The sequence below is a fragment of the Musa acuminata genome, chromosome BXJ3-11 (assembly GCF_036884655.1).
Source record: "Musa acuminata AAA Group cultivar baxijiao chromosome BXJ3-11, Cavendish_Baxijiao_AAA, whole genome shotgun sequence".
Lineage (NCBI taxonomy): Eukaryota > Viridiplantae > Streptophyta > Magnoliopsida > Zingiberales > Musaceae > Musa > Musa acuminata.
Genome location: NC_088359.1, coordinates 2,760,493 through 2,784,062, shown reverse-complemented (window position 1 = coordinate 2,784,062; position 23,570 = coordinate 2,760,493). Strand labels below are relative to the sequence as shown.

The 23,570-nt window shown below is 40.5% G+C and overlaps 4 protein-coding genes across 5 annotated transcripts; 3 read left to right on the top strand and 1 right to left on the bottom strand.

Annotated features, from left to right (window-relative positions):
- The first annotated feature begins 168 nt into the window (after positions 1-168).
- On the top strand, positions 169-6,887 carry LOC135653124 (uncharacterized). Its single transcript, XM_065174641.1, has 12 exons — positions 169-433; positions 510-588; positions 674-749; positions 848-931; positions 1,014-1,118; positions 2,357-2,437; positions 2,543-2,607; positions 3,608-3,677; positions 3,746-3,823; positions 5,447-5,544; positions 5,635-5,770; positions 6,359-6,887. Exons 1-12 carry the CDS (start codon positions 250-252, stop codon positions 6,503-6,505), a joined length of 1,203 nt encoding a protein of 400 aa, XP_065030713.1. The 5' UTR covers positions 169-249; the 3' UTR covers positions 6,506-6,887.
- An 853-nt stretch (positions 6,888-7,740) lies between these two features.
- LOC135653122 (monocopper oxidase-like protein SKU5) lies at positions 7,741-10,864 on the top strand. Of its 2 annotated transcripts, XM_065174639.1 has the most exons (10): positions 7,741-8,149; positions 8,418-8,527; positions 8,611-8,881; positions 8,954-9,092; positions 9,165-9,531; positions 9,606-9,971; positions 10,047-10,125; positions 10,211-10,410; positions 10,492-10,608; positions 10,725-10,864. In XM_065174639.1, the coding sequence occupies exons 1-9, from the start codon at positions 7,988-7,990 to the stop codon at positions 10,589-10,591; spliced, it is 1,794 nt and encodes a 597-aa protein (XP_065030711.1). In that variant the 5' UTR covers positions 7,741-7,987; the 3' UTR covers positions 10,592-10,608; positions 10,725-10,864. The 2 variants fall into 2 exon arrangements, with proteins under 2 accessions (XP_065030711.1, XP_065030710.1); XM_065174638.1 differs by having other exon boundaries at positions 10,492-10,734.
- A 1,359-nt stretch (positions 10,865-12,223) lies between these two features.
- On the top strand, positions 12,224-13,901 carry LOC103970336 (protein GRAVITROPIC IN THE LIGHT 1). Its single transcript, XM_009384072.3, has one exon. The coding sequence runs from the start codon at positions 12,337-12,339 to the stop codon at positions 13,678-13,680; it is 1,344 nt and encodes a 447-aa protein (XP_009382347.2). The 5' UTR covers positions 12,224-12,336; the 3' UTR covers positions 13,681-13,901.
- A 6,866-nt stretch (positions 13,902-20,767) lies between these two features.
- LOC135652380 (axial regulator YABBY 1-like) lies at positions 20,768-23,338 on the bottom strand. The gene is made up of 7 exons (XM_065173249.1): positions 22,873-23,338; positions 22,495-22,656; positions 22,170-22,365; positions 21,521-21,569; positions 21,318-21,393; positions 21,132-21,206; positions 20,768-20,956 (listed from the first exon to the last, which is right to left on the bottom strand). The coding sequence occupies exons 1-7, from the start codon at positions 22,972-22,974 to the stop codon at positions 20,882-20,884; spliced, it is 735 nt and encodes a 244-aa protein (XP_065029321.1). The 5' UTR covers positions 22,975-23,338; the 3' UTR covers positions 20,768-20,881.
- Positions 23,339-23,570: the final 232 nt, after the last annotated feature.

Below are 23,570 nucleotides of genomic sequence, written 5' to 3'. Positions count from 1 at the left end.
CAAATTAGGCTTCTCATTAAATGTGAAAACCATCAACGGGTCCGATTTTGGTCAATCAAATCAACTAATAGGCTAACCCGATCCCGGGATTAGACTCGTTAACAGTGCCGACTCGGACCGCGGATTCGACACCGATTCCAACTCGGCGTTTGTGTCTTATCCAGATCCCCTTACGGACTCCCCGATCTAAGAGGGTGGTAAAGCAAGTCACCCCACTGTACCGCCGACGAGCCCTGGAAAGCTAGGGAAATGGCCGTCTCTCTTCCTTCTTCGTCGCCGCTGCCTGCTTCTTTACCCTCCAATCTCTTAACTCGTTCTCGGCTCCTCTCACCCCTCTCTCATGCTCTGCAATTGAAGCGCAGTTTCTCCCTCCGATCATCGTCCCTGAGGGTCGGCGCTTTCGCCGCCGATTCTTCTTCGGCTGTCGGTTCCGGTAACTATCGATGCCCCTTCTTTGTTTCTCTTTGCGCGTGCGGATAGCGATTCGAGGTGCCTTGAACTGTTTGCAGAGTTGAGCACGGAGCTGGATGCGGTGTCGCGCTTCAGTGAGATCGTCCCGGATACTGTCGTCTTCGATGACTTCGAAAGGCAAAGATTATCTCTTTCTTCTCCATTCCTTTTCTTTTCTTTCCCCCAATTTTCTCATGTCGTTTGATACTGCGATGTGATGTAGGTTTCCACCGACAGCTGCCACTGTGAGTTCGTCGCTCCTCCTAGGCATTTGCAGCCTCCCTGACACCAAATTCAGAGTAAGAGCTCTAATGAGCTATTTTTAATCTAATTTTGTAGTTATCAACGAGTATGCGATGGGTCACATGTGCAAAAGGCTGACCTTTGTGGGTTTTAGAGTGCGATAGAGACTGCCCTGGCTGACAGCGAATGCTATGAGCAGGATGATCCCAATGACAGGCTTTCTTGCTTCTGTGACAAGGTTTGTGGCTCACTGACTGCAATATTTGCCGAGCCTCTGATTGCTTGTGGTTTCAGGAGAACCATATTTTGTGGATCGGCAGGCTCTTGTCAATGTCGGAGCGGACTTGGCCAGATTAGTTCCTGGTCGTGTATCAACCGAAGTAGATGCTCGTCTCGCTTTTGATGCACATGGCATTGTTAGAAAGGTCTGATTACTGATCTGAAGTCTGCTAGTTTAAGATTATCTGTTGCCATCTGTATAACATTAACCATGGGAGTCTCTGGGATAATACATAGCAAGGTGACATTGTTCTTTATGATTCACTTTATGCTTAATGCCTGATATTTTCAACTTTTTTGTGAGTCAAAAATTGAGAAACTTTTTCATTTTGCATTTCTTGGATGCTTATATGGAAATAACTAACTCTTTTGTAGAGTACTTTTGGTTATTAATGAACTACTCAGTGTCTTAGTTTGCCAAGAATTTGGATTTCCTTTTGTGGGATGTTCTGTTGCTAAAAAGAAAATAAGTGTGCCATTATTTGGTTCAACTTGCTTCTATTTTCACCATCTCCTGATCTTTCCTTATTTATGTTTTTCTAGCAACTGTCTATAGTCATCAGCTGCAAAGATTTGCTTGTTTAAATTGAGTTTTGTTGACCTAGAATTTAGCATCGTCATTGGCTTCTGTTCTAAAACTTTATTGTTGAGTTATGAGTTGCACATTGAGTTGGATTTTGAGTGAGAATTCAAAATTGTGGATTGGCCTTTGTTAGGTTTGGATTAACCTTAAGTTGAGTATTTGATTCTCAAGTTTTGTTAGGTTTGAAATGGGTTTTGATGGAGCTCAATTGAATGGTTCATATATATATATATATATATATATATATATATATATATATATATATATATATGAACCATTCAATTGAGCTCCATCAAAACCCATTTCAAAAAAATCATATATATATATATATATATGATTTGGGATAACTTAATGGGTAATCTTCACGTTGAATAAACATAATATCTTTTGGGGGTGTTGATGCCCATAATAAAAATTATAAAGTTGACCATGCAAAAAAGTCAGTTTCTTGATCAAATAAGCTAGAGGTGAAATTTTATCTTTTTCTTTACAAATCTTTGGAAAAAGGGCATGTTAGTAATATAGTTAACTCTGAAGAATTTGAAAGCCAATGTCACAATAGGTAAGAGCTCTGAAATGTATATTTGTCCACCACTTAATATTTTTTCTAAGGTGTATTTTTTTAAAATTCTGTATAATGTTATTTCTAAATAGTGGAAGCAAGAGAAAGTTGTCCGAGGAGTCTTAATCAACTTACTTTGGCTTGTCTACTTGTTATATATATTTTTTCCCAATATTTGTTATAATCATGGTGGAAGGTATTAATAATTTGCCTTTTCTATTTGGTGTGTATTGCTACAGGTTCATCGTCTTTTACGGTTATACTATGAACTAGAGGTACCTTCAGAGCGTCTGCTTTTCAAAATTCCATCTACCTGGCAGGTAAGACACTATGTTATACAATGATGTTTTTTTCTTTGAAAAAGAATAGGTGTATTTCTGTTCCTGTTCTCTATCTGACATCAATGATTTTGTGGTTCCTCTCAGGGCATAGAAGCTGCAAAGTTACTGGAATCTGAAGGAATACAAACACATTTGACCTTTGTCTACAGGTACTTGTAGGGTTTTCTTGCACACTGTGATCCTTGATCAGAAAAAATATTTCACTGGAACTTTCTCATGTCGATGTAATATAGGGCTGCTTTGCACCTGAAAATGGAAAGTTTCATGGAGCTTTTTATTTGTAAACAACAAGATTAACAAATCAATGTGCCAGCTCTTCAGTGCCAACATGAACTCCCACCATTAAGCTTTGTTTAGGCAGTATAAATAGCCAAATTATATGCAGTCAAATGTTTTTCTATTGCTTTTTTATTAACTTTCTCATAGATTTCCATTCACATGGCACCACTAGTTCTAGTCTATTCATCTCAACTGAACAAAGCTTTTTATTTGTGTAATCTGAATATATTTTTAACAATTTATGGATGAAGTCAAAACTCAAGCTTTCTAAAATATTGTTGGTTCATGATCCCTTATCAAAGAGACTAATCAAAATGTCCTTGCATGTGCCTGACTCAAGCTAATGTCATAAGTAGGGACCACTAGTTTTGTGATCTTTTTAGAATTATTTATCAACATTAGTCATTACTTTGAGATTGTTGTATATTTATAAAAATATTGAATTCTTCACTTGTTAAGGCGACCTATAAATATAGTTGGAAGAGCAGAAACAATTGCTATTTATGGTACAAGAAAAAGTAAAGGAAGGCCTAACTTACTAGAACCTATAAATAAGTATTTAAATACTCTCAATTTAGTTAAGGATATATTATGCTCAATGGTGGTAAAAGATCAATAAAGCCGACCCGAGATAGTTAAAATATTACTGCTTTGTTGCTTTTCTGATGTTGTGCTACTGAAATTTTCATTCATAATGGTTCAGTTTTCTGGTACTGAACACCTTCAAATAATCCTGTAAATCACAATTTATAATCTTACGACTTTTGGAGATTGTGATGATCATGTTCTAGATGCCCATACAACGAATTATCTGACTGATATGTTTCTCAATTTGCTTGGTTTAATGATCCTTTTATCTTAATATTGCAGCTTTCCTCAAGCAGCAGCTGCTGCACAAGCGGGTGCATCTGTCATCCAAATTTTTGTTGGTCGCATTAGGGTAATCCTTGTATACAAGGAATATTATAGCACATTCATTACAATCACTCATGATAAAGTTTATTGCAGGACTGGTCTAGAAATCATACTGGTGATCCTGAGCTAGATGCTATCTGCAGGAAAGGGGAAGATCCTGGATTAGAGCTTGTGAGTCCCTTTTGTTTGTCATAACAAAATTCTTTCCTCCATCCTTAAATCTCAACAAGACATGTATGCATGTTTGCGATGAAGTGCTCATCATTATCTTTATCAAATTTATCCAAGATTCTGCAACGTCATATTTAAAGCTGCTTGCATGCAATTGATCTAATGTACTTGGATGGTGACGTTTCTTATGTTTGTTTTATATGATATTTTTTATTTTTACTTTTGCAACTTCTTTGTAAATTGTTCTGAAGTTCAGGTGCATTTTGTCGTACAACACATGAAATCTGATTGTGGTGGCAACTGATGTATTCATTCTCATTCAATTGATATAGTTGACTTTGCTGTTAGAGATTTTGGTGTTCTGATGAATCATAATTTTTATCATTGAATTAATAGAGGAATCTTGAGTCAGACAAGGACTCCATCTGTTGTAAAGATGGGTTATTGGCACATCATCTATTAATAATATATGAAGGAATAATAAGTATAAGAAAGTATTGTGCCTCTGTCACAGATAATATAGAGGGACGAGTATATGCTTATTTGGAAATTTTATGATGGGTAGATTCTCCTCAGAGGTTGCTCTTTTGTAGATCATGATTAATTTGGATTGGAAATAGTTCTTCCCGCATGTGGGTATCCCTCCATGGACTAGATGGTGATTCATGCCTCAAGCTGTCCTAAATTCCTTTTAATTCATGTCTTGCTTGTTCAAAAGTGTTAGTTGCTTACAAGAATGGGATTTTGTTTGTTTGAGATGAAATCTTGAATCCAGGTTACACTATTGGTAGTAATTTAGTAAAGCTAATTTTTGGTTCCAAAGAGGATGATTGAGTTCTTGTGGAGTTATTAGAATTATCTTTTTTTTTTTTTTTTTTAGTGCATTTCTTGTGCTTGTTGGCTTTGTTATTTTAGTTTTTCATCTTTGTAGCCGTATGTTATAAGTTAACGATTAAACTTGGGGAGTTTCTCATGCTCAGTCTATGTCAAGTTATTCTTCTTTGGATTCTGTAGTGTTTTCTCCTATTCCTTTGTTGATTCATACTATAGCTTTAGTGCTAAGAATATTAACAATCTAACTTCATCCTTTTCACTATTTTGTTCAACACATTACTGAATGTGCTGACCGAACAATCTATAGTATCAACTTTTAGTTGGTTGTTCCCTATTCTGATACTTATGCAAGGTAACCGGCCATTAAGAGCTTAAAAATGAGCGGTATTTTCTCTGGAATGCTACTGCGGATGATCGAGAAGGAAATGCCAAGAGAACTAAACAGTCTTCCTTGGAACCACTGAGACTAGACAAAAACCGTGGTGATTGTTCAGCTAGTACAACGTTCTAGAATCAGCATGTGTATTGATTCTGACCATTGTTCTCCAAGCTTCTAATGCTGGATGCTAGGACATGAATAAAAAAAAGATGATTTTGTTACACTTATGAGTGCTTTGAATTTATAGCATAAGAAGTAAAGAGCAGTGATAGTGAATTAGTAGTTTTTCCTAGCTTTGCTCATGATATTATGAGCGCTATACATATGTGTATCAATGTTCTAACTACGTAGAAAGAAGAAGATATATGTTAGATTAATTTTATTAAGAACACGGTGAAATTTAACTGCAGGTGGCTAAAGCATACAATTATATTCACAAATATGGACATAAATCAAAGTTGATGGTAGCTGCAATTCGCAATAAGCAGGATATATTTAGCCTACTGGGGTAAGTTTTTAGCTATATCTGATTTATAATATTCACTATGTGATGCATGTTGATGTTGATGCTAATAGCAAGATTCCTTTTGGTGTTCAGAGTTGACTATATGATTGCGCCTTTGAAGATATTGCAGTCTCTAAAAGAATCAATCACCTATCCAGATGAAAAGTACTCGTTTGTGAGGAAATTATCTCCTAGCTCAGCCATGCCATACAATTTTAGTCAAGAAGAGGTAATCTTGGACTCTTTTGGAACTTGATATGTTGGTACTTGATTGAGAAAAAGATAATATGAGCATATTAGAAAATGCTACTGCACTACAGAAATCCTACTACATGAACATTTTTATCCATAAATACTTCTTCCAGGAGTATTTGCCAGATTACTGTGTAATAAATTACATCCTGGTTCTATAAATAAATTTTAATTGAATTCTTATATCCTGCAATTTTAAAACCATATTTTTGCCTCTTAAAATTCAATCTCCAATAGAACTTAAATATTTATCTTTCATTCACACTTGAATGTAAGTGTTTATATGTTTCTCTTTTACATAGTCTGTTTATCCATTGATTGATTTTGCATTTGGTATCATTTCTTATCGACTAACAGGAACAGCCTATACTTCAACTGTGGTAGCACTCTAAACTCAATATTCTTTCTTATGGAAAAGGAGATGCCAATTAGGGTTAATCTCCTGCATTTTAACAATATATAAAAACAGAATACAAATAGGTGTAACACCCTGAACTCATTCAACATAGGATAGCTCTTCTGAAAGATACGACATTGCATAATTCATCCTCTTCTATTGATGCAGCTTGTGAACTGGGATCAAGCGAGCTTTTCGTCTGCCATGGGACCTGCTTCGAAAGAGCTCCTTGCTGCAGGGTTGGAAGGTTATGCAAATCAAACGAAGCGTGTCGAGGAGCTCTTTGGGAAAATATGGCCACCTCCTAATGTCTAGTTATCCTTTGAATAAGCTTGCAGAAAAGAGTTGCTCTCTTCCTCGGACTAGTAAATTTACTTCATGCAGTTGCACCTGCCGAGTTGCTGTTATGTTTGGTATTTGATAACCAACCCTTTTTAAGAGAAACCAGAGACCACCTCAGCAAGATCAGTGAATTACCAATATGAAGAATGATCTTCAACAGTGAGGCGGTCTCTCCAACTTGCATGCAGGTGAATTCGATAGAACTTAGTAGCAGCATACTGTTCTACCTTTGGGTTTTCCTTGTTCTGAAGAACTTTTTTACCTCATCCATTGTGTAATAAAACCTTTGATGTTGAAGCCACTATGCGAATTGTTACTGTTATGTCATATATTTAAGCAGTAGTCTTCGTGGTTACTCCTTCGGAAGGGATTGACTAAGAGACTCCCATGTGACTATTGTAAGATTACATTCGAGACGGAGGTTGGCAGCAGACCTTCTCATCTTCCACCTCCAACTTTATGAACAGAGTACATGTAACACTCAGTAGATTGATTGATTCATAAGAGATTAATGGATGTAGTACTATTAATTTGATCTTAAATATCTGTGGTCGGTCATTTACACTACTAAGTTTTAGAATGGGAATGATGCATCATGGAAGTCCTCTTGGACGCTGAGGGAAACATGGCGACATGCGTGATCATGCATGTAGGCTCGCCATCATGAGGCGGCGCGCGTGCACGTGTTTTGATGGCGCCATCATTTTGTTCTCCGCGCAGAACAGCCGTCCGATCAACCACGAGAGGCGATGCCTCTAACGTGATCGCGGTCGGTGACGGGTTCCAGTCTTCCACGTTACGTCGATGGCCGGGCGCCGATCGCGGCAGCACGTGCCCCCTCCGATGATCCTGCGCTCTGCTCTCTCCTCCGGGACACGCAACACCCGTTTCCACCCATTTTAATTCGACACCGGCACCTTCCGTGGGTGGAATCCCGCGTGAGCCGAGCAGCCGATCCAACGGCACCGCTGGCGATTCGCTGGCGCTCTAGTCCTCCAACCAGGCTTCTCTGTTCATCCGGGCCCCACCCGCAACTGGCTTGCACGAGCTCCAACACCAACCATCTTCGTTCTTCAACCACAGGAAGCCACGCGAGCAACCGACACGATGCTCCGCGTCGTTGACCGCCGACGGAGCAGCTTCCACAGGTTTGTCTAGTCTTTGCAGGTGCGTCGGCTCGGCCGCAAATGCTGTTCTTTTGGCTTACTTCTCACAGCTGTGTCGGCCGAGTGGACGAGGAGAAAGGCAGCGGGTGTCATGCTGTCACTGTGACTGCCTCTTTCTCCTGCTCCTTCCTTTTGTCTCAACTTTCAACCTCATCACTGCCACACTTTCTGCTCTCTCTTCTGCATCAACTTCTGCAGATCTGCAGCTGCAGCTCGTCTTCCGTAGCTCATCACTCTCACCGTTCTGTTTGCCTTCGAGCACATCACGACACTACTGGCTGTATATAGAATGAAAATGGAGCGGCGTCGGTCGTTTCCGGCCGTGGCATTACCGCTGCTGGCGGTGTGGGCGTTGGTGATGGTGGTTCCCTGCTTCGCCGCAGATCCTTACGCCTACTTCGACTGGGATGTGTCCTTCATCAACGCCGCCCCTCTCGGCGTCAAGCAGCAGGTCCTCTCTTCGGTCTTCAGTTGTTTACTGTTGCAGGATACTTGCATTCCTCTGTTGTTCTGTGAAGTATCGAATTGTTAGATCCGCTCCTTTTTTGCTTCTTCCGGAAAGAATCTGAGCTAAACCATGACCTCTCTCTCTCTCTCTCGTGAAGGTCACAATCCAACTGCTGGACCATAGAGCTCAAATCTCAGCTAATACTGGTTTCAAGATTTCCTTCGATTTCTATTGACTTCTATGGCTATCTATCTGTGCCGGTTGGTGGCAGGTAATTGGGATCAACGGGCAATTCCCAGGTCCCGTCGTCAATGTCACCACGAATTGGAACGTCGTCGTGAACGTTCTCAACGATTTAGACGAGCCTCTGCTGATCACATGGTACAGCTTCGTCTTCTATCTCCATCATTACCGAGTAGTCCGTCCAGGAATGTAACAGCACCATGTTCTTGGTTTGCGTGAAGGAATGGCATCCAACAGCGCAAGAACTCATGGCAAGATGGGGTGTTGGGCACAAACTGCCCCATCCCATCAGGTTGGAACTGGACTTACCAGTTCCAGGTGAAGGACCAGATCGGCAGCTTCTTCTACTTCCCCTCCATCGGCTTCCAGCGAGCCGCGGGCGGCTACGGTGGCTTCATCATCAATAACCGCGACGTGATCGCGGTGCCCTTCGACAAGCCCCATGGTGACATCACCCTCTTCATCGGAGACTGGTACAACAAGGACTACAAGGCACGTAGTCTCAACCCAGTCGCCAGCTCCATCAATGCAACGTCTCCCTAACCAAGCTATTCCCCTGTGTAGGATCTCAGAAAGGCCCTCGACGACGGGAAGGATCTCGGAATGCCCGATGGCGTCCTGATGAACGGAAAGGGTCCGTATCGATACAACAAGACGCTCGTCCCCGATGGCATCGACTACGAAACCATACATGTTCATCCTGGTAATAGATCTCGTCTCTTCTATTAGCAGCTTCGAGCGATCACATCCCTCACTGTTCTCGAGCTTGGAGCAGGCAAAACGTATCGATTTCGTGTGCACAACGTTGGCATCTCCACCAGCTTAAACTTCAGGATTCAGAACCACAACATGCTGCTGGTGGAGACCGAGGGATCGTACACTGTGCAGCAGAACTACACCAACTTGGACGTCCATGTGGGGCAGTCGTACTCGTTCTTGGTCACCATGGATCAGAACGCAAGCAGCGATTACTACATCGTCGCGAGCGCTAGGTTTGTGAACGAGTCTCGTTGGAGCAGAGTCACGGGTGTTGCCATCCTTCACTACTCCAACTCCAAAGGCAAAGCCTCCGGCCCTCTTCCCGATCCACCCAACGATTTCTACGACAAGACCTTCTCGATGAATCAAGCAAGATCGATCAGGTTCGTCTGCAATGGCAGAATCCAAGTAGTAACTCGACACTGACGTCTCACTTCTTTGCGGCGTGTGTTATCAGGTGGAATCTGAGTGCTGGCGCGGCGCGGCCGAATCCTCAGGGATCGTTCAGATACGGATCGATCAATGTGTCTCAGGTGTACGTCCTGAAGAACAAGCCGCCGGTGGTGATCAATGGAAAACGACGAGCCACGCTCAATGGGATCTCGTACTCTCCTCCGGAAACACCACTGAGGCTTGCGGACGAGTACAAGCTGAAGGGGGTTTACACGCTTGATTTCCCCAGCAGGCCTCTCAAAGGAGCGCCCAAGACTGGGAGATCTTTGATCAACGGAACTTACCGGGGATTCATGGAGATCATATTTCAGAACAATGACACCAAAGTTCAGACGTACCACATGGATGGATATGCATTTTTTGTGGTTGGGTATGCGAATTGGTGCGGGTAGTTCTTCGTGCACTCCATTTCTCCTCCTCCAATAACATGGATCTCTCATGGCAGGATGGACTACGGGGAGTGGACAGAGGAAAGCAGAGGAACATACAATAAGGGAGATGGTGTTGCCCGCTGCTCGACACAGGTTTTGACCATGGAAACTTCTCATTCTCTTACAGCACGATGATGAACAGAGAGAAATGTTGAGCCTGTGACATGATGATGCTTAGGTCTTCCCCGGAGCATGGACTGCAATCTTGGTTTCGCTGGACAACGTAGGAATCTGGAACGTGAGGGCACAGAATCTGGATTCATGGTATCTCGGCCAGGAAGTGTACGTAAGAGTCGTCAATCCAGAAAACACCAACAAAACAGAGCTGCCAATTCCGGACAATGCTCTGTACTGTGGTCGTCTCCAGAAGTACCAAAAGTACGCCATTTCTTTTGCTGTTTTTACCTTCCTCGCTCACAAAAGCTGATTGCTGCACTCGTCGTTTTGGACTTGTTTCAGTGAGCAGACTCCTCACCACAAGCAAGCTTCATCTGCTTCGGCAACATATCGAACCTCCGAGTTACTGGTGCTGATGCTTCTCCTGGTTGGAATTGCTTGATGCAAACACTGTTGTGGGTGGGTATTTATGGATTTGATGTTATTCTTTTTGGTTTTGGGTTCTGGGAGGACAAGCCATTCATTCTTTGTGTCCAAATTCATGCACCCTCTGCTATTTTATTTTCCATTGCCAGCTGAACAAGATAGTCATCTTCATCACAGCATCAAAGAACTGCAATTTGAAAGGTCAAACAGCGCTATGTGAGATGGATTTGTACCTTAGAACTGAGGCTTGTTGGTGCCACTTATTCTATGTGTCTGCCTCACCCATTTGCTCCTCCAAATGGAGAGAAAGCTGAAATCTTATATGATGGTTTTACATTTTTTTCTAGATTATAAAGTCAATCAGAAATCCAATGTTTATCCTCCAAAAATCAATTGGCAATCAACTCAAAATTCATAAAATTTGGATTAACAAAAATTGATTTAATAATCAATTTCTAATAAACTTTTCAATTCTGTTAAGGATCCAAATGATAGAAAGATTATAAATATGAGAGGAAAGGAGAATACAATTGATTAAAGAAACTCTTATAGGCATGCAAATAATAATTTATATTAATTTATCATGTGATATTTTTGACATTTATTAACCCTTTTTTCTGACTCTGTCTCGTATCAATTTATACGTAATATTTTCGTCGATAAAATCGATGATGGGAAAATAAACGAATTAAATATTCTTTATAAATATAAAAAAAATTTAATATAATTTTTAAAAATATAAAAATAAATTAATTATAAAAAAGATAATATATCATTAATTTATCATGTGATATTTTTGTCAGTAAAATTGATGACTATATTTATGAAAGTAAGACATTTATCAACTCTGTCTCTCGTTTCAATTTATATATGATATTTTCATCGATAAAATCGATGACGTGATAATAAATAAATTAATTTTTTTTATAAATATAAAAAAATTAATATAATTTTTAAAAATATAAAAATATTAAAATAAATTAATTATAAAAAAGATAATATATCATTAACACGCTGGCAATGAATGCAGACATCGTGACACTTGCTATTAGTTTTTTTGCGTTACATGTCCTTTCCCGTCTGTGCCATACGCTTCCTTTGTTCGAACGCGACGCCAATCCTTCAATCATTTTGGCACAGCTTATCTTCTTTCTTGTGTCAGACGACTCATTCATTGTGATGATGCCAAGCACTCTGACACTCCTCCATTGGAAACCCGTAGACGATGGAGAATCCACAACCAAATCAAAGCTTACACTTTGCCCAGTAATAGTCCCTTCATACATACCATCTTTCTTTCTTTCTTTCAATCCCCCAAAAAACTATTCAGTATAAGAGAAGAGAGAGAGTCTTAAATAACACATGAATGCTGACCTGACATGGAAACGATGTGGCCATCTGCATTGATTAGGCGACGACAAGGTTTGATTGCGGACAAGCAGATAACACCTAATCTTGGTTGATTAGGCTATGCATAGGATGAAGTAATCATCGTTTAGGCTCTACTTTTTTGGGGGCGTTTCCATGTGACCAAAGGCCAGCGTTAACGGAGAGATAACGGAAGAGTGGGCCCATGCCCACTCACAGCTCAGCAGACAACGGAAACCTTCTCCCTCTTTTCGTTAAGAGGCTTCCTGAGATCCACTTCCGCCCCCCGTCTTGGCTCACCCACCAACAGCCCCTCCCCAAACAAATCCCGACATATATTACCCGCAGCAGAGTTGGGAGGAGTAGAGCGGCTCGTCTCGCAAAGGAAGAGAGATGCTTCAGAAGTTCGCATTAGCCTTCAAGACCAAGACCATCGAGTTCTTCGCCGAGGAGGAGGAGGAGGAAGAGGAGGCGGAGGCTGTCGATCTCGCTACCGACCCTGGCCGGGAGGTGGTCATCACTGGCCAGCGCGTGGTGGTCCTCAAGCCCGACCCGGCTCCCCGGACCGACCCCCAGACCCTCGCTGCCGCCGCCCTCGCCGCCGTCTCCTCCTTCCAGGCCGCCTACCTCCACCTTCAGACCGCCCACTCGCCTTTCCTCCCTGACGCCCTCCGCTCCGCCGACCGTGCCGCTGTTTCCCACCTCCGCCGCCTCTCCGTCCTCAGGCGCTCCTACCTCTGCCCCGGCGACAATCCCCCCTTTCCCCTCTCCTCCCACTTGGAGGCGCAGGTGCAGGAGAATCAGAGCCTGCTGCGCGGCTTCGAGACCGTCGTTGACCGTCTCCAGTCCGACATCGATCGCAAGGATGCCGAGGCAGCTGCCCTCGAGAAGGCGCTCGCTGACCTCGACGCGGTCGGCGCGCGGCTCGCTGACCGGCTCGAGCGCGCGTGCATGCCTCCCGAGGAGAAGGTTGAGGCGCTGCTCACGGTCGGCGTCTTCGACTCGGTGCTCAGGGACACCTGCCGGCTGACGCATCGCTTCGCCCGGATCTTGGTCGATCTGATGAAGATGGCCGGGTGGGATCTGGGTGCGGCGGCGAATTGCATCTTCCCAGACGTGAATTACGCCAAGCCCGGGCACTGCCGGTACGCCATCCTCTCCTACATCTGCTTGGGCATTTTTGAAGGGTTCGATTCGTATGACTCGTGCGACGATGGGAGTCGCGTCGAGTTGGATGACATTGATGTAACCATTCGGAGGAATGATTCTCTGCAACAATTCGTCGAGCATTCCGCTCTCGATCCGATCGAGCTAATGCGGGACTTCCCAAGCTGTGATTTCGCAAACTTCTGCCAGAAGAAGTATGCGAAACTCATCCATCCCGGCATCGAGTCCTCTCTTCTGAGGAATTTAGCTACGGCAGAGTCATCATTAGGTTCGCTGAGACAAACTAGTCCTCTGTATGAGCCATTTGTGAGCATGGCCAGCTCAGTGTGGATGCTTCACAAGTTGGCCTGGGCATACGACCCTGTGGTGGAAATCTTTCAGGTAGCCCGGGGGACTCAATTCTCGATGGTTTTCATGGAGAACATCGTTCGCAAGGTTGACAAGATGCGCATCGACCACGGGAGGGCTTCACGGCCAAAGGTCGGGTTTACTGTCGTTCCAGGGTTTCATGTCGGCAAGACAGTCATCCAGTCTAAGGTCTACGTAGATGGTTCGAAGCAGGCATCATAATTCTGCATTCATTTGTGTAAATGGAGATACTTAGAGGCGCCCTTTCGGTATAGGAGATAGTGTAAAGGGCATTAACAAGTGTGTATCAATAAAATGAAGGTCGACATAGTTCAATAGAAAATACATTTCGATATTTGTTCGGGCAGTAATATGTCGATTCCCTATTCTGTGATTAGTTATATTACATAATTGATCACATCGCTTGTGTCGTTTCATCGGAATCTCAATGCTTCATCTTTGTCAATTCATCTATTCTTGTTGAAGCCAAAATGGATCCATACTGGTAACTATGTTTGCAGATAGATGATGTGTGCACCAATTCTCTCTCCCAAGCACAGCTAGATTGACATCCATAAGCTGTTATTTGCATCAGCTTGAAAGAAAGCATGATTTCAGTTTTGAAGGACTGGAGGTATTATTATCTGTAAATTTCATGAGTTCATACACAAAGCATTGTCGAAAACCTTTTTATACCTTGGCTCAAAAGTCTATTCATGATCATTGTAGATTATGCTTGATCAAAGTATAAGTGATTGTCAAAATCCCCATTTCTTTGTTCCTAAAATTTGTGCATGCTGGTGGTATATCCATGGGCTAAGCTCTTGCTCTGATACTTCACAATCATATTTGCATCCAAAGATGTGTGCATTGCTAGATCTTAGAACTCTTGATTTAGCAAAATTAGTGTATCACAGATTTATGCTTCTGCTATTTATTGTTGTGAACTCTCTTAATGAGGTTTGCCAAGAAATTGTCTTTTGCATAGACCTGCTGAATTCTATGAAATTAGAAAGGATTAATCCTGGTGATTTGGTCAAGTGGCAAATTGTAATGGCCTTTAGCTTTGCTTCGACTGTCTGTGATGCTGGTTGACCTTTCTGATGAGCTTTGTGTTGTCTATCATTTAGAGCAGGTGATGCAATGTGGCTTGTGTCATCATTGGAGCCATGATAACCTTTCATATTCTCTAAGTTGCTGCCAGCATATTGGTGGAGCAGGTGTGTTCTTTGCTTGTAGAGTATGTTCTTGGTAAGATTCCAGTCTTGAAGCAGGTAGGGTAGTGCTGAAAAATATGAGGTGCTTAGTTTTGACTTTGTGCTTGAAGTTATAAATTTATCTTTGATGATGAATGAACTCTGGGGATAATTAACTACAGATTTTGATGAAAGTATTATCATAATGAGAGAATTAACTATGGAAGCAGCTTATCATTTACATGTAATAATTCTGTAAAATCTTTCAGATTTTTTTGACCATTGGGAGGTATCTTTACAGCTTTATCTGAATAATTTGTCTGATGAGTTTCTTTTTCCACAAGCAATGCATTTGCAATACTGCTCTTAAACAGGGAAACAGGGTAGATATAATAATTACATGTCCTTTGTGTAATGAAAAATCAATCATCTTCAGCTTTACAAAAAGTTTCACAAAATTTATTCTAGATAAAAAAATAAAAAAATCATCAATTAGTTGATCTAAAAATTTTAAAAGTTAAGCTAAAAAATAAAAAAAAATCTTTTGATCTTTCTAGGAGCTTATCATGTGTACTCTTATATTAAGCACACTTATTTATTATTTAGGTATTATGTAAGTTATATTTTGAAATTTTAAAAATATATTAATTTTTTAACATATTATTGTTGGTAATCATTATCTTCATCAATTATACCGAGACTCTTAAAAATCAAAATCTTTATCTTCATCAATTATTGTTGGGAATCTTTATCTTCATCAATTTTTTAAAAATTTTATATATTTCATTATATCAAGTTTTCATCACTTCTCCCCCTGTTTTTTTTTTTTTCTATTTATCATCCTCTCTCTTTTATTTAGCTACATAGTACCACTAAAATTTGAAACATTTTAGTACAACTAAAAGTTATTAAAAAATAAAATAAAACTGTAAAAAAAAGAACTATATGAAACATTATATTTCTACCTTGTGCATTGTAACAATTAATAACCTCATTGTCATAACGTAATCTATTGATAGTATTATAATTATGACTCGGTAAGGTGAAAATCAAACAAATCCTGATGAACCTCTAAACCAAGAGAGTGAGGTAGACACCCTTAGGACTAAGCCAACAAATCATGACACAATGTTGAACCAATTATGTAACCAAATGACCTAAGTCCTAGGAGTTCTCTGACATTTAAAAAAATGATTTATAAGTGAAAAGGTTGATGAGTCGATTAGACAATATGTCTATTATTTACGATTCATAGCTTCAAATCAAGAAATTTTATCTACTTCCTAAGCCGCAGTTCGAACAAATCCTAGGTCCACCTACAAGATATTTGTTCACAATTATGCCATAATAATTCTTGATGATAAGCCTTTCACCTTAATGATGAATTCTTAGAATCTATTATAAATCCATAAACCTAAGCAACGAGCCAAGGAGTTCGATTTGTTGACAATTTAGAAAAAATGGTTAGAAGAGTCAAAGTAAATGGGTTGGATTTTGATGGTAAGTTTGACAAATATGTTTACTGGTTAGATAGGACAAAAATGGTGATATGAAATGATTGATATTGAATATATACGATTTGTAAAAATAAAACTGGTAGGGTCCATTAGGAAATATTAATAACATATCTAACATAATCTCGAATATCGTCGAGAGCCTCTCATCACTTAATGGGAAGTCATGAAACAAAAAAAATTTTAAAAATATTTATCAATTTACTCTCTAAGCCAATTGATTAAATAATTATTAAACCTAGTGTGGCATAATAATTAGTTCAATTTGAGGAACTTTTACTTAGGTGTGAAATAGAAGAGGATCAAATCATCATTGTCCAAAGATTTATTAACGGATTGAGATTTGACATCCAACTGAAAGTCTCCCTTAATTTCCTCGACACAATGAAGAAAGCTTTCTTACGAGTCCTTGAGATTGAGAAGTGTATCAAACTTTATTCAATTTATTAAGTATATTTTTAGTCTCTTAACAATAGAACTATTACCCAATCTATCCCAACTAGTGGCATTGTTAAGTCAAAAATCTCTACTACTAGCAATAATTTTGGCCCAACTATAAATCATCCAACTTGTCTAACTACAGATTCTTAAACTAATTCATCTTCAATCCAATTTCATTATTGTCATAGTAGAGGTCACAGTATCTCTCATTTTCCTCAATGTACTTTTACCTTAAAACAAAAACTAGAGGATTAAATTGAGAAAGTAGACCAAGTAGTCAAACTCGAAGCTTACTCAAGTAACAAAAATGAGCTAGAAATTGATGATGCATAAGTTAATATTGTTCGCATTATTCTCTCTACTACTAGTGATTCCAATGAATAGAAGAGGATAAGTATCTTCTATATTTTTATCCGAAGAAAGAAAAAAACTTACAAATTAGTTATTATTGAGGGTAACACTATGAACATAGTATTAAAATATGCTATCAAGAGATTGACTAAACCTTAAGGTAGAGTCACATTTAACCCATTCAAAGTAGTCTAGATCGACAAAACTACTCTATCGATGATTGAGAGATGCTTAGCACCGATAAAACTAGGCAATTAGTAAGATGAGATTTACTATGATGTCTTATCAATGGACGTTCCCCGCATTCTTTTAAGTCAACCTTGGTTGTATAACCTTGATGTTACCAATTATGGAAGAGAAAACAATTATATCTTTCTATACAAATGTAAAAATATCATTTTGCAACCAGTAAAATAGTTAGAACATGATAAATCAAGAACTCTCAAGTCTCCTCCACAAGCCTTAACCACCAAGGGACTCACTTACTATATCCTAAATATTTTGAAATGGAGAGCCCAAACAATAAATTCTATGTGACCGTATAGAAATTCCTAGCTCTGGCAGTAAATCTAACTCTTAAGGTTAAGTCCTTATTTGATAAGTTTTTTGATGTTATAAGCTATCACCCTTATGGGAAATCCAATATGCCATCGATCTTCTCCTATGATCGGAGCTTCCTAATCTCCCACATTATAGAATGAATCATAGGGAGAGAGTTGAGTAAAACAAACAAATTGAAAAAATTTTAGTTGAAGGTTTTGTACGACATAGCCTCAATTCTTGCGTTGTCCTTGTCTTATTAATCCCTAAACAAGATGAGTCATAGAAGATGTGTTTGGATGGCCGAGCGATCAACAAAATAATAATTAAATATTGCTTCCTAATTTTTTAACTTAGACCTTCCCAATTTCAAAACAAAGTTGTTGATATCTTTAGTAGAATTTCTATAATCCTATCTACCGTGAGTAATAAGATCATAGGATTCGAGCGATTAAAAGAATATACATAATGTTCAGACTTTAATCACATATATTGAAAAGTGCTGGATGAAACCAGTCAATAATATGACTTCTGGGATGGTTACTTTTTTTTATCTACTAAATTATGTGTTTCCTAATACTCCTTTTAAGACTTCTTTGTTTGGAAAATACATTTATGTGGATTAGCAGGTCACCTAGGTCAAGACAAGACCATTGCATTAGTTGAGAATATATTTTACTGGCCTTAAGATATTATTCAAGTGGTGTTATAGTGTCGCACTTATTAAATTGTCAAAAACTCGTAAACATAATACTGGTCTATATATTTTATTACCTATTTTGTATTTACCTTGAATGTGAGTTTAAATTTTATTTTTTGACTTTCCAAAATAGCCCGTGGTCATGTCTCAATTGTGGTTGTTATTGATCGATTTTAAAAATTGACCCATTTTAAATATTACTCAAATATTACTATATCTTCTACCGGTGCTCATGTCATATTTCTTGGTAATAATCCAATCTCTTCAAGTTCTAAGGAATAACGCTCTATTACAAGATCTTCTACAAAGGCTAAATATCGATCAATTATTTTTACAACTACTAAACTTTGTTAGATTCAATCATTGTTATATGAACTATTTATTACATTATTTAATCCTCTATTTATATATTATGATAATATCGAAACAATATATTTATATACTAATCATATATTTCACTTTCTAATGAAACACGTAACTATCTATTTTCACTTTGTTCATAACAAAGTTTAAAATGATAAGCTACATATCTCTTATGTCTCATCAACTTGTAGATGTTACTAAACTTTTGTCTCACTAATAATTCCTTCTATTTCGATCCAAAATTGATGTTTTTGAGGAAAACACCATCTAGTGGAGAACATATTGGGAAAAATATTATTGAGAAAAATAAATAATGCTAAGATTATTATGATCCTCTTAGTATTTTGATAATATATTATTATGATTCTAAATTATAAAAATTATGATAATATATTATCATGATTCCATCAAATAACGAGGATCATGATCTCATTGTGATCTTCTATCAAATGATTTAGATAAACATTTTATATTTATTATTACTTAAAAAATTATATAATTATCATAATTTATAATCTCTCTTTGAATATATATATACCGAGTTCTGAAGGATACCGATGGCTGAACGTGGGCCATGTTCAGCCATGCCTCCCGCTTACTCAACAGTCACTTCATAAAAGCCCCCAGCACATCGGTATCCTTCAGAACTCAGGCATTGCTTTTAATCATTGAAAATGTGTGGGCCGACTGGTCTCTCTCTCTCTCTCTCTCTCTAAACATACATATATATGTCACCAGTTGTCGTTTTCTATCACGAGGGGGATGCGAATCCAGCAAATCCTTGATCATGTAAGAGCTACTGACGAGAGGAGATGTCTCCGGCGGGTATTGAACAAGATGGGGTGCTCCTTGTCAGCCACAAGTGCTACCGGAAGACTGGTTTCGTTTCCAGGGATCAAGATGGTGATACTGGTGCAACTCTAGCCGGTTCTATGGCTTCCAATTTGTCTTTGCTTGTCCATCCTTGAAGTCACATCTGTTAGCATCATTGGTTACACGGTGGGAACTACTGCAACAACAACGAGGAGGCAAAACGGGCATACATATCTCAGGCTGAATTTTCTGCATTCTGTCTTGTATCTTTTTTGGATATCTATGATCGAGTAATGCTAATTAAATGAATGGGAGACTACTGAGTTGCAAGTCTGAACTGCTACTACGCATATAATTGCCTCGAGAAATCTTATTCTGATGGTATAATTTGGAACGACAGCATCAGCAACAAGCTGTAGGAAACAGACTGATGTAGAAAATTTGGTGCAAACTTGTAACATGACATACTCTACGGTCACACAGTACATGTTTAGTTGAACTTATTCTTCTTCCAATGAGATTCTATACTTGTGTGAACATTCTTGTGCCTGTTGTTCTTGACATCTGCAAGATCTTAGTAACTGAAGCAATTTTCCATGGGAACAAACAACAATAGCAAGTTATAGCGGACAAAATCCATATACCAAATGTGTTCGTTTATTTATAATGCTAATGAGGAGATATAGAGAATTTGAAGTGCAAGTTACAACAATAGCTCCATACATATTTCAGATCCACAAGAAATTAGAAATGTTGCATATTCTACTGTTAATTGGGTGCTTCATTGGTTGACTGATCCTTGGAGTCGAACAGAATTCAGGATTGGAGACGAACTGTAGTGATTCTGACCTATCACTTGCTGTCCCATAGGGGATGGGCACAAGTACGACGTAGAAGCCCTAATTCCAAAGAGAAGAGAAACCAAGAAAATGGATTGCTATCATAGTAAAACAGATCCTTAATGCAAAGTTTCTTTTTCCCTTTCTTCTCTCTTATGTTGCGTTTACCTTTGTCTTATACGAGTTTGAATTAGAATAACAACGAGGAACCAGTGATGAGCATCAAATGCAAACACAGTATATTGAGTTCTTGGACATGAAGAAACATGCTATGTACCGCGAGTCAAAAGCAAGCAATCACCACGCAAAAGGAAGGAGGGTCTTAAAGCCGAAAGGTTATTCTTAACTTGCATACCTGACGGAGAACACTGCCAAGAGAGAGAGAGAGAGAGAGAAAAGGTCGGAGACAAGATGAGAAAGCACACGGGAACAGTAGAGACATAGCACTTCCCAAACAGTCGAACTGTCCATGAGATACACACGTTTGTAGACAAAGGCAGAGGCGTTTGCACCATTAACTCGACGTGAAGACCAAGTAGAAGAAAAGAGAAAGCAAGAGAGAGAGAAAGAGAGAGAAAAAAAGGGACGAAAAAGAAGAGAGAAAACCCTAAGTTATAAGGTTTGTTAACAAAGGAGAGTAAACCCTAACAACAGTGGCAGTGCGGCTTAGAAAGGAGCGACCCCCATGTTTGCGGCCGCAGTGGCGTAGAAGCCCTCCTTGGGAAGAACATCATCTCCCTCCTGCAAAAGAAACCGAGGGGTGTAAGATTCTCAGTTAATACCCATAAAAGCAAAGGAGAAGACGTGGTCAGGCAGGAAAAGCTGTGAGCAGAGGCTAAGCTTAGAAGAAACTTTAGGGTTTAAGGGTGAGGAGAGGGCAAGGCATCATGTTTCTTTTTGGCTTTCGCTTCTTTACCGGCTGGCGAACGCTGGCCTTCTTCAGACCCTGATCGGGCATCAGACCGAAATGGATGTGCGGAAAGTGGGCCCACTAAAAGAGGAAAGACAAGTGTTTAGTCGAAACCTACAAGTTAGATGGTATATCAGTAGCAGTGAGAGAGATGGATGGATGGACGCGAAGGGGAGACCGAGAAAGGCTTACGTTCTTTGCAGCGGCGCTGAAGGCTTCCCTGTGCGTGATGTCGGGATTCCCAGCCTTAATGCGTTGGATTTCGTCCCTGCGTTTGACCACTAGCAACATCAACACCAACACCAACACCAAACCCCACCCCCATCGTTAAGCCATGAACAGGAAATGAGTGAGAGAGCCTCGAGCTCTTCTATGCACGTTTACTCCTCACTTACTTGATGAACCGGTTGTACGCGGACGGGACTCTCTGCCGCTTCTCTGGAGCTGCACACGGCACCATCATCAAGATCATGATAACAGTACTAAAAGGACAAGCGCGGTGATCATAATTTGGAGTCATTTCAGCATTCGATGAACAGCAGAGAACAATCCGGTAAAACGGACGAGATAATAATGTGGCGTGTGTGGGCTGCGGATTATCCAAGGGGACAAAGCAGAAGAGATGGGAAGATGGGCTACTGTTGCTACAGCAAAGTTCTTGAAGGCGGGGTACCGCCGTGCAGTTAATGCAGCAGATGGCGGTAGACCACAGCCCAGAAGACAACATCCAATGTTGAGATGTAAGCATCTGCAGGCACGTTCTTGTTATTTTCTTCTTGCTACTCGTTTGCATAGTGTCATGCCCCACCCCCACCCCCACCCCCGCAATTATTCCTTTTGCAGGTCGGAGGAAGAAGAAGAAGAAGAAGAAGAAGATGATGATGATGATGTTGAATGTGCAGGAGAATGCTATGCTCTCAAAGAGAAGACGTTAGTGCAGGTATTAATGTATATATACACACATATATGATGTGGTAATACTACGCGAAATTGACATTGCTAGGGAAGGGATGACAAGGACGGGGAAAGGGAAGGAGGACTCACGTCTGTTGACGACTGGGGTCCGTGGAAGCTCTTCTTCGACACCTTTCACGGGCGCCGTAGCGTTGCAGCTGCTGTTGATGCTATTGCTGTGGTTGACGGTGGTGGGACTGTTGATGAGGCTGCCGTTGCTATTGTTGCCATTGCACAGTAGAGATGGATCCAGCAGTAAGCTCGGATGTGGGCACTGTAACTCATCCTGACCGATACAGCAACCACACAGCAAAAGAGAGTGAGAGAGAAATCTACAGAAGGGACAAGAAGAGGAAGAACTGAAGACGAGAAAACAAGACCACAGTTCACACAAAAGTAGGCTATATATATATACCAAAAGGTTGTGGTGAGGTGGGGTGAAGCAGGGATGGCTAAGGTGGAGGAGCTGGTTGGCGGCAGGGAGAAGAAGAGCCCTCATGTTGACCGAGAGAAGGTTGGTGCAGTGACCACACCTCACGGTGACCGTCTTGAAGAGACTGGTGTAGGGAACACTCACCTGCCAAGAACAAGGAAACAGGAGGGAGATAACAGTGAGAAGAAAGGAAGAGGAGAGCAAAACCAAAGCTGGTAAGTAGTAGGATGAGCAAGAGGGAAGCCCCAAAAGAGAAGCGGATCCCCGAACAGGGGAATGAACAGCAGCAGCAGCAGCAACAGCAGTGGTGATGGTGGTGGTGGCTGAGGGAATAACGAGGGAGGAATTCGGAGGATATACCGCGAGGTCGGTGTCGCAAAAGTTGCAGTGGACGTAGCAGAGGTGCTCGGAGGGGGGTGGGGAGAGGTGGTCCAAGGAAAAGGCGGCTGAGGAGGATGACATGCTGCTGCAGCTGTGATTTGATGGATGGCCAACCGGAGGAGATCGCCCCCTCAACACCAACTTCTCCTTTCGAACTAACGACTTGCGTCGTCGTCTCCCCTGGTGGACGTGATGATTTGATTTGATGCCTTGATTTGATGCCTTGATTGACTGCTGATTCCACTTCTCCTCGGATCTGTAGTTTCTGATTTGAAAAATAGTTGGTGGCGAGAAGCAAAAGAGAGAGAGACAGAGGGGGAGAGAGAGAGAGAAGGAAAGAAAGCAAGCGAGCGGAGGAATGAATGGAAAGATGGTGGAAAGAAAGAGAGGAAAGGAGAAAAGAGAGAGAGAGAGAGTGTGTGTGTGTGTGTGACAGAGAGAGATCAAACAAACAAAGAACAAAGAAGTGTTGGAGATGAGATGGCTCAGACTGCGTGAGACAGAGAGTAAGATATAGGCCCAAGGAACAAACTCACCCTCTCTCTCTCTCTCTCTCTCTCTCTCTCTCACATACACACACACAGTACAGCTACCCCCCACAAATAAAGACATGTAATTTTCTTCTAATTTGATCCTTCTTCCCCCTACAGACATTGTTTAATAAAACAAGAGTCTGA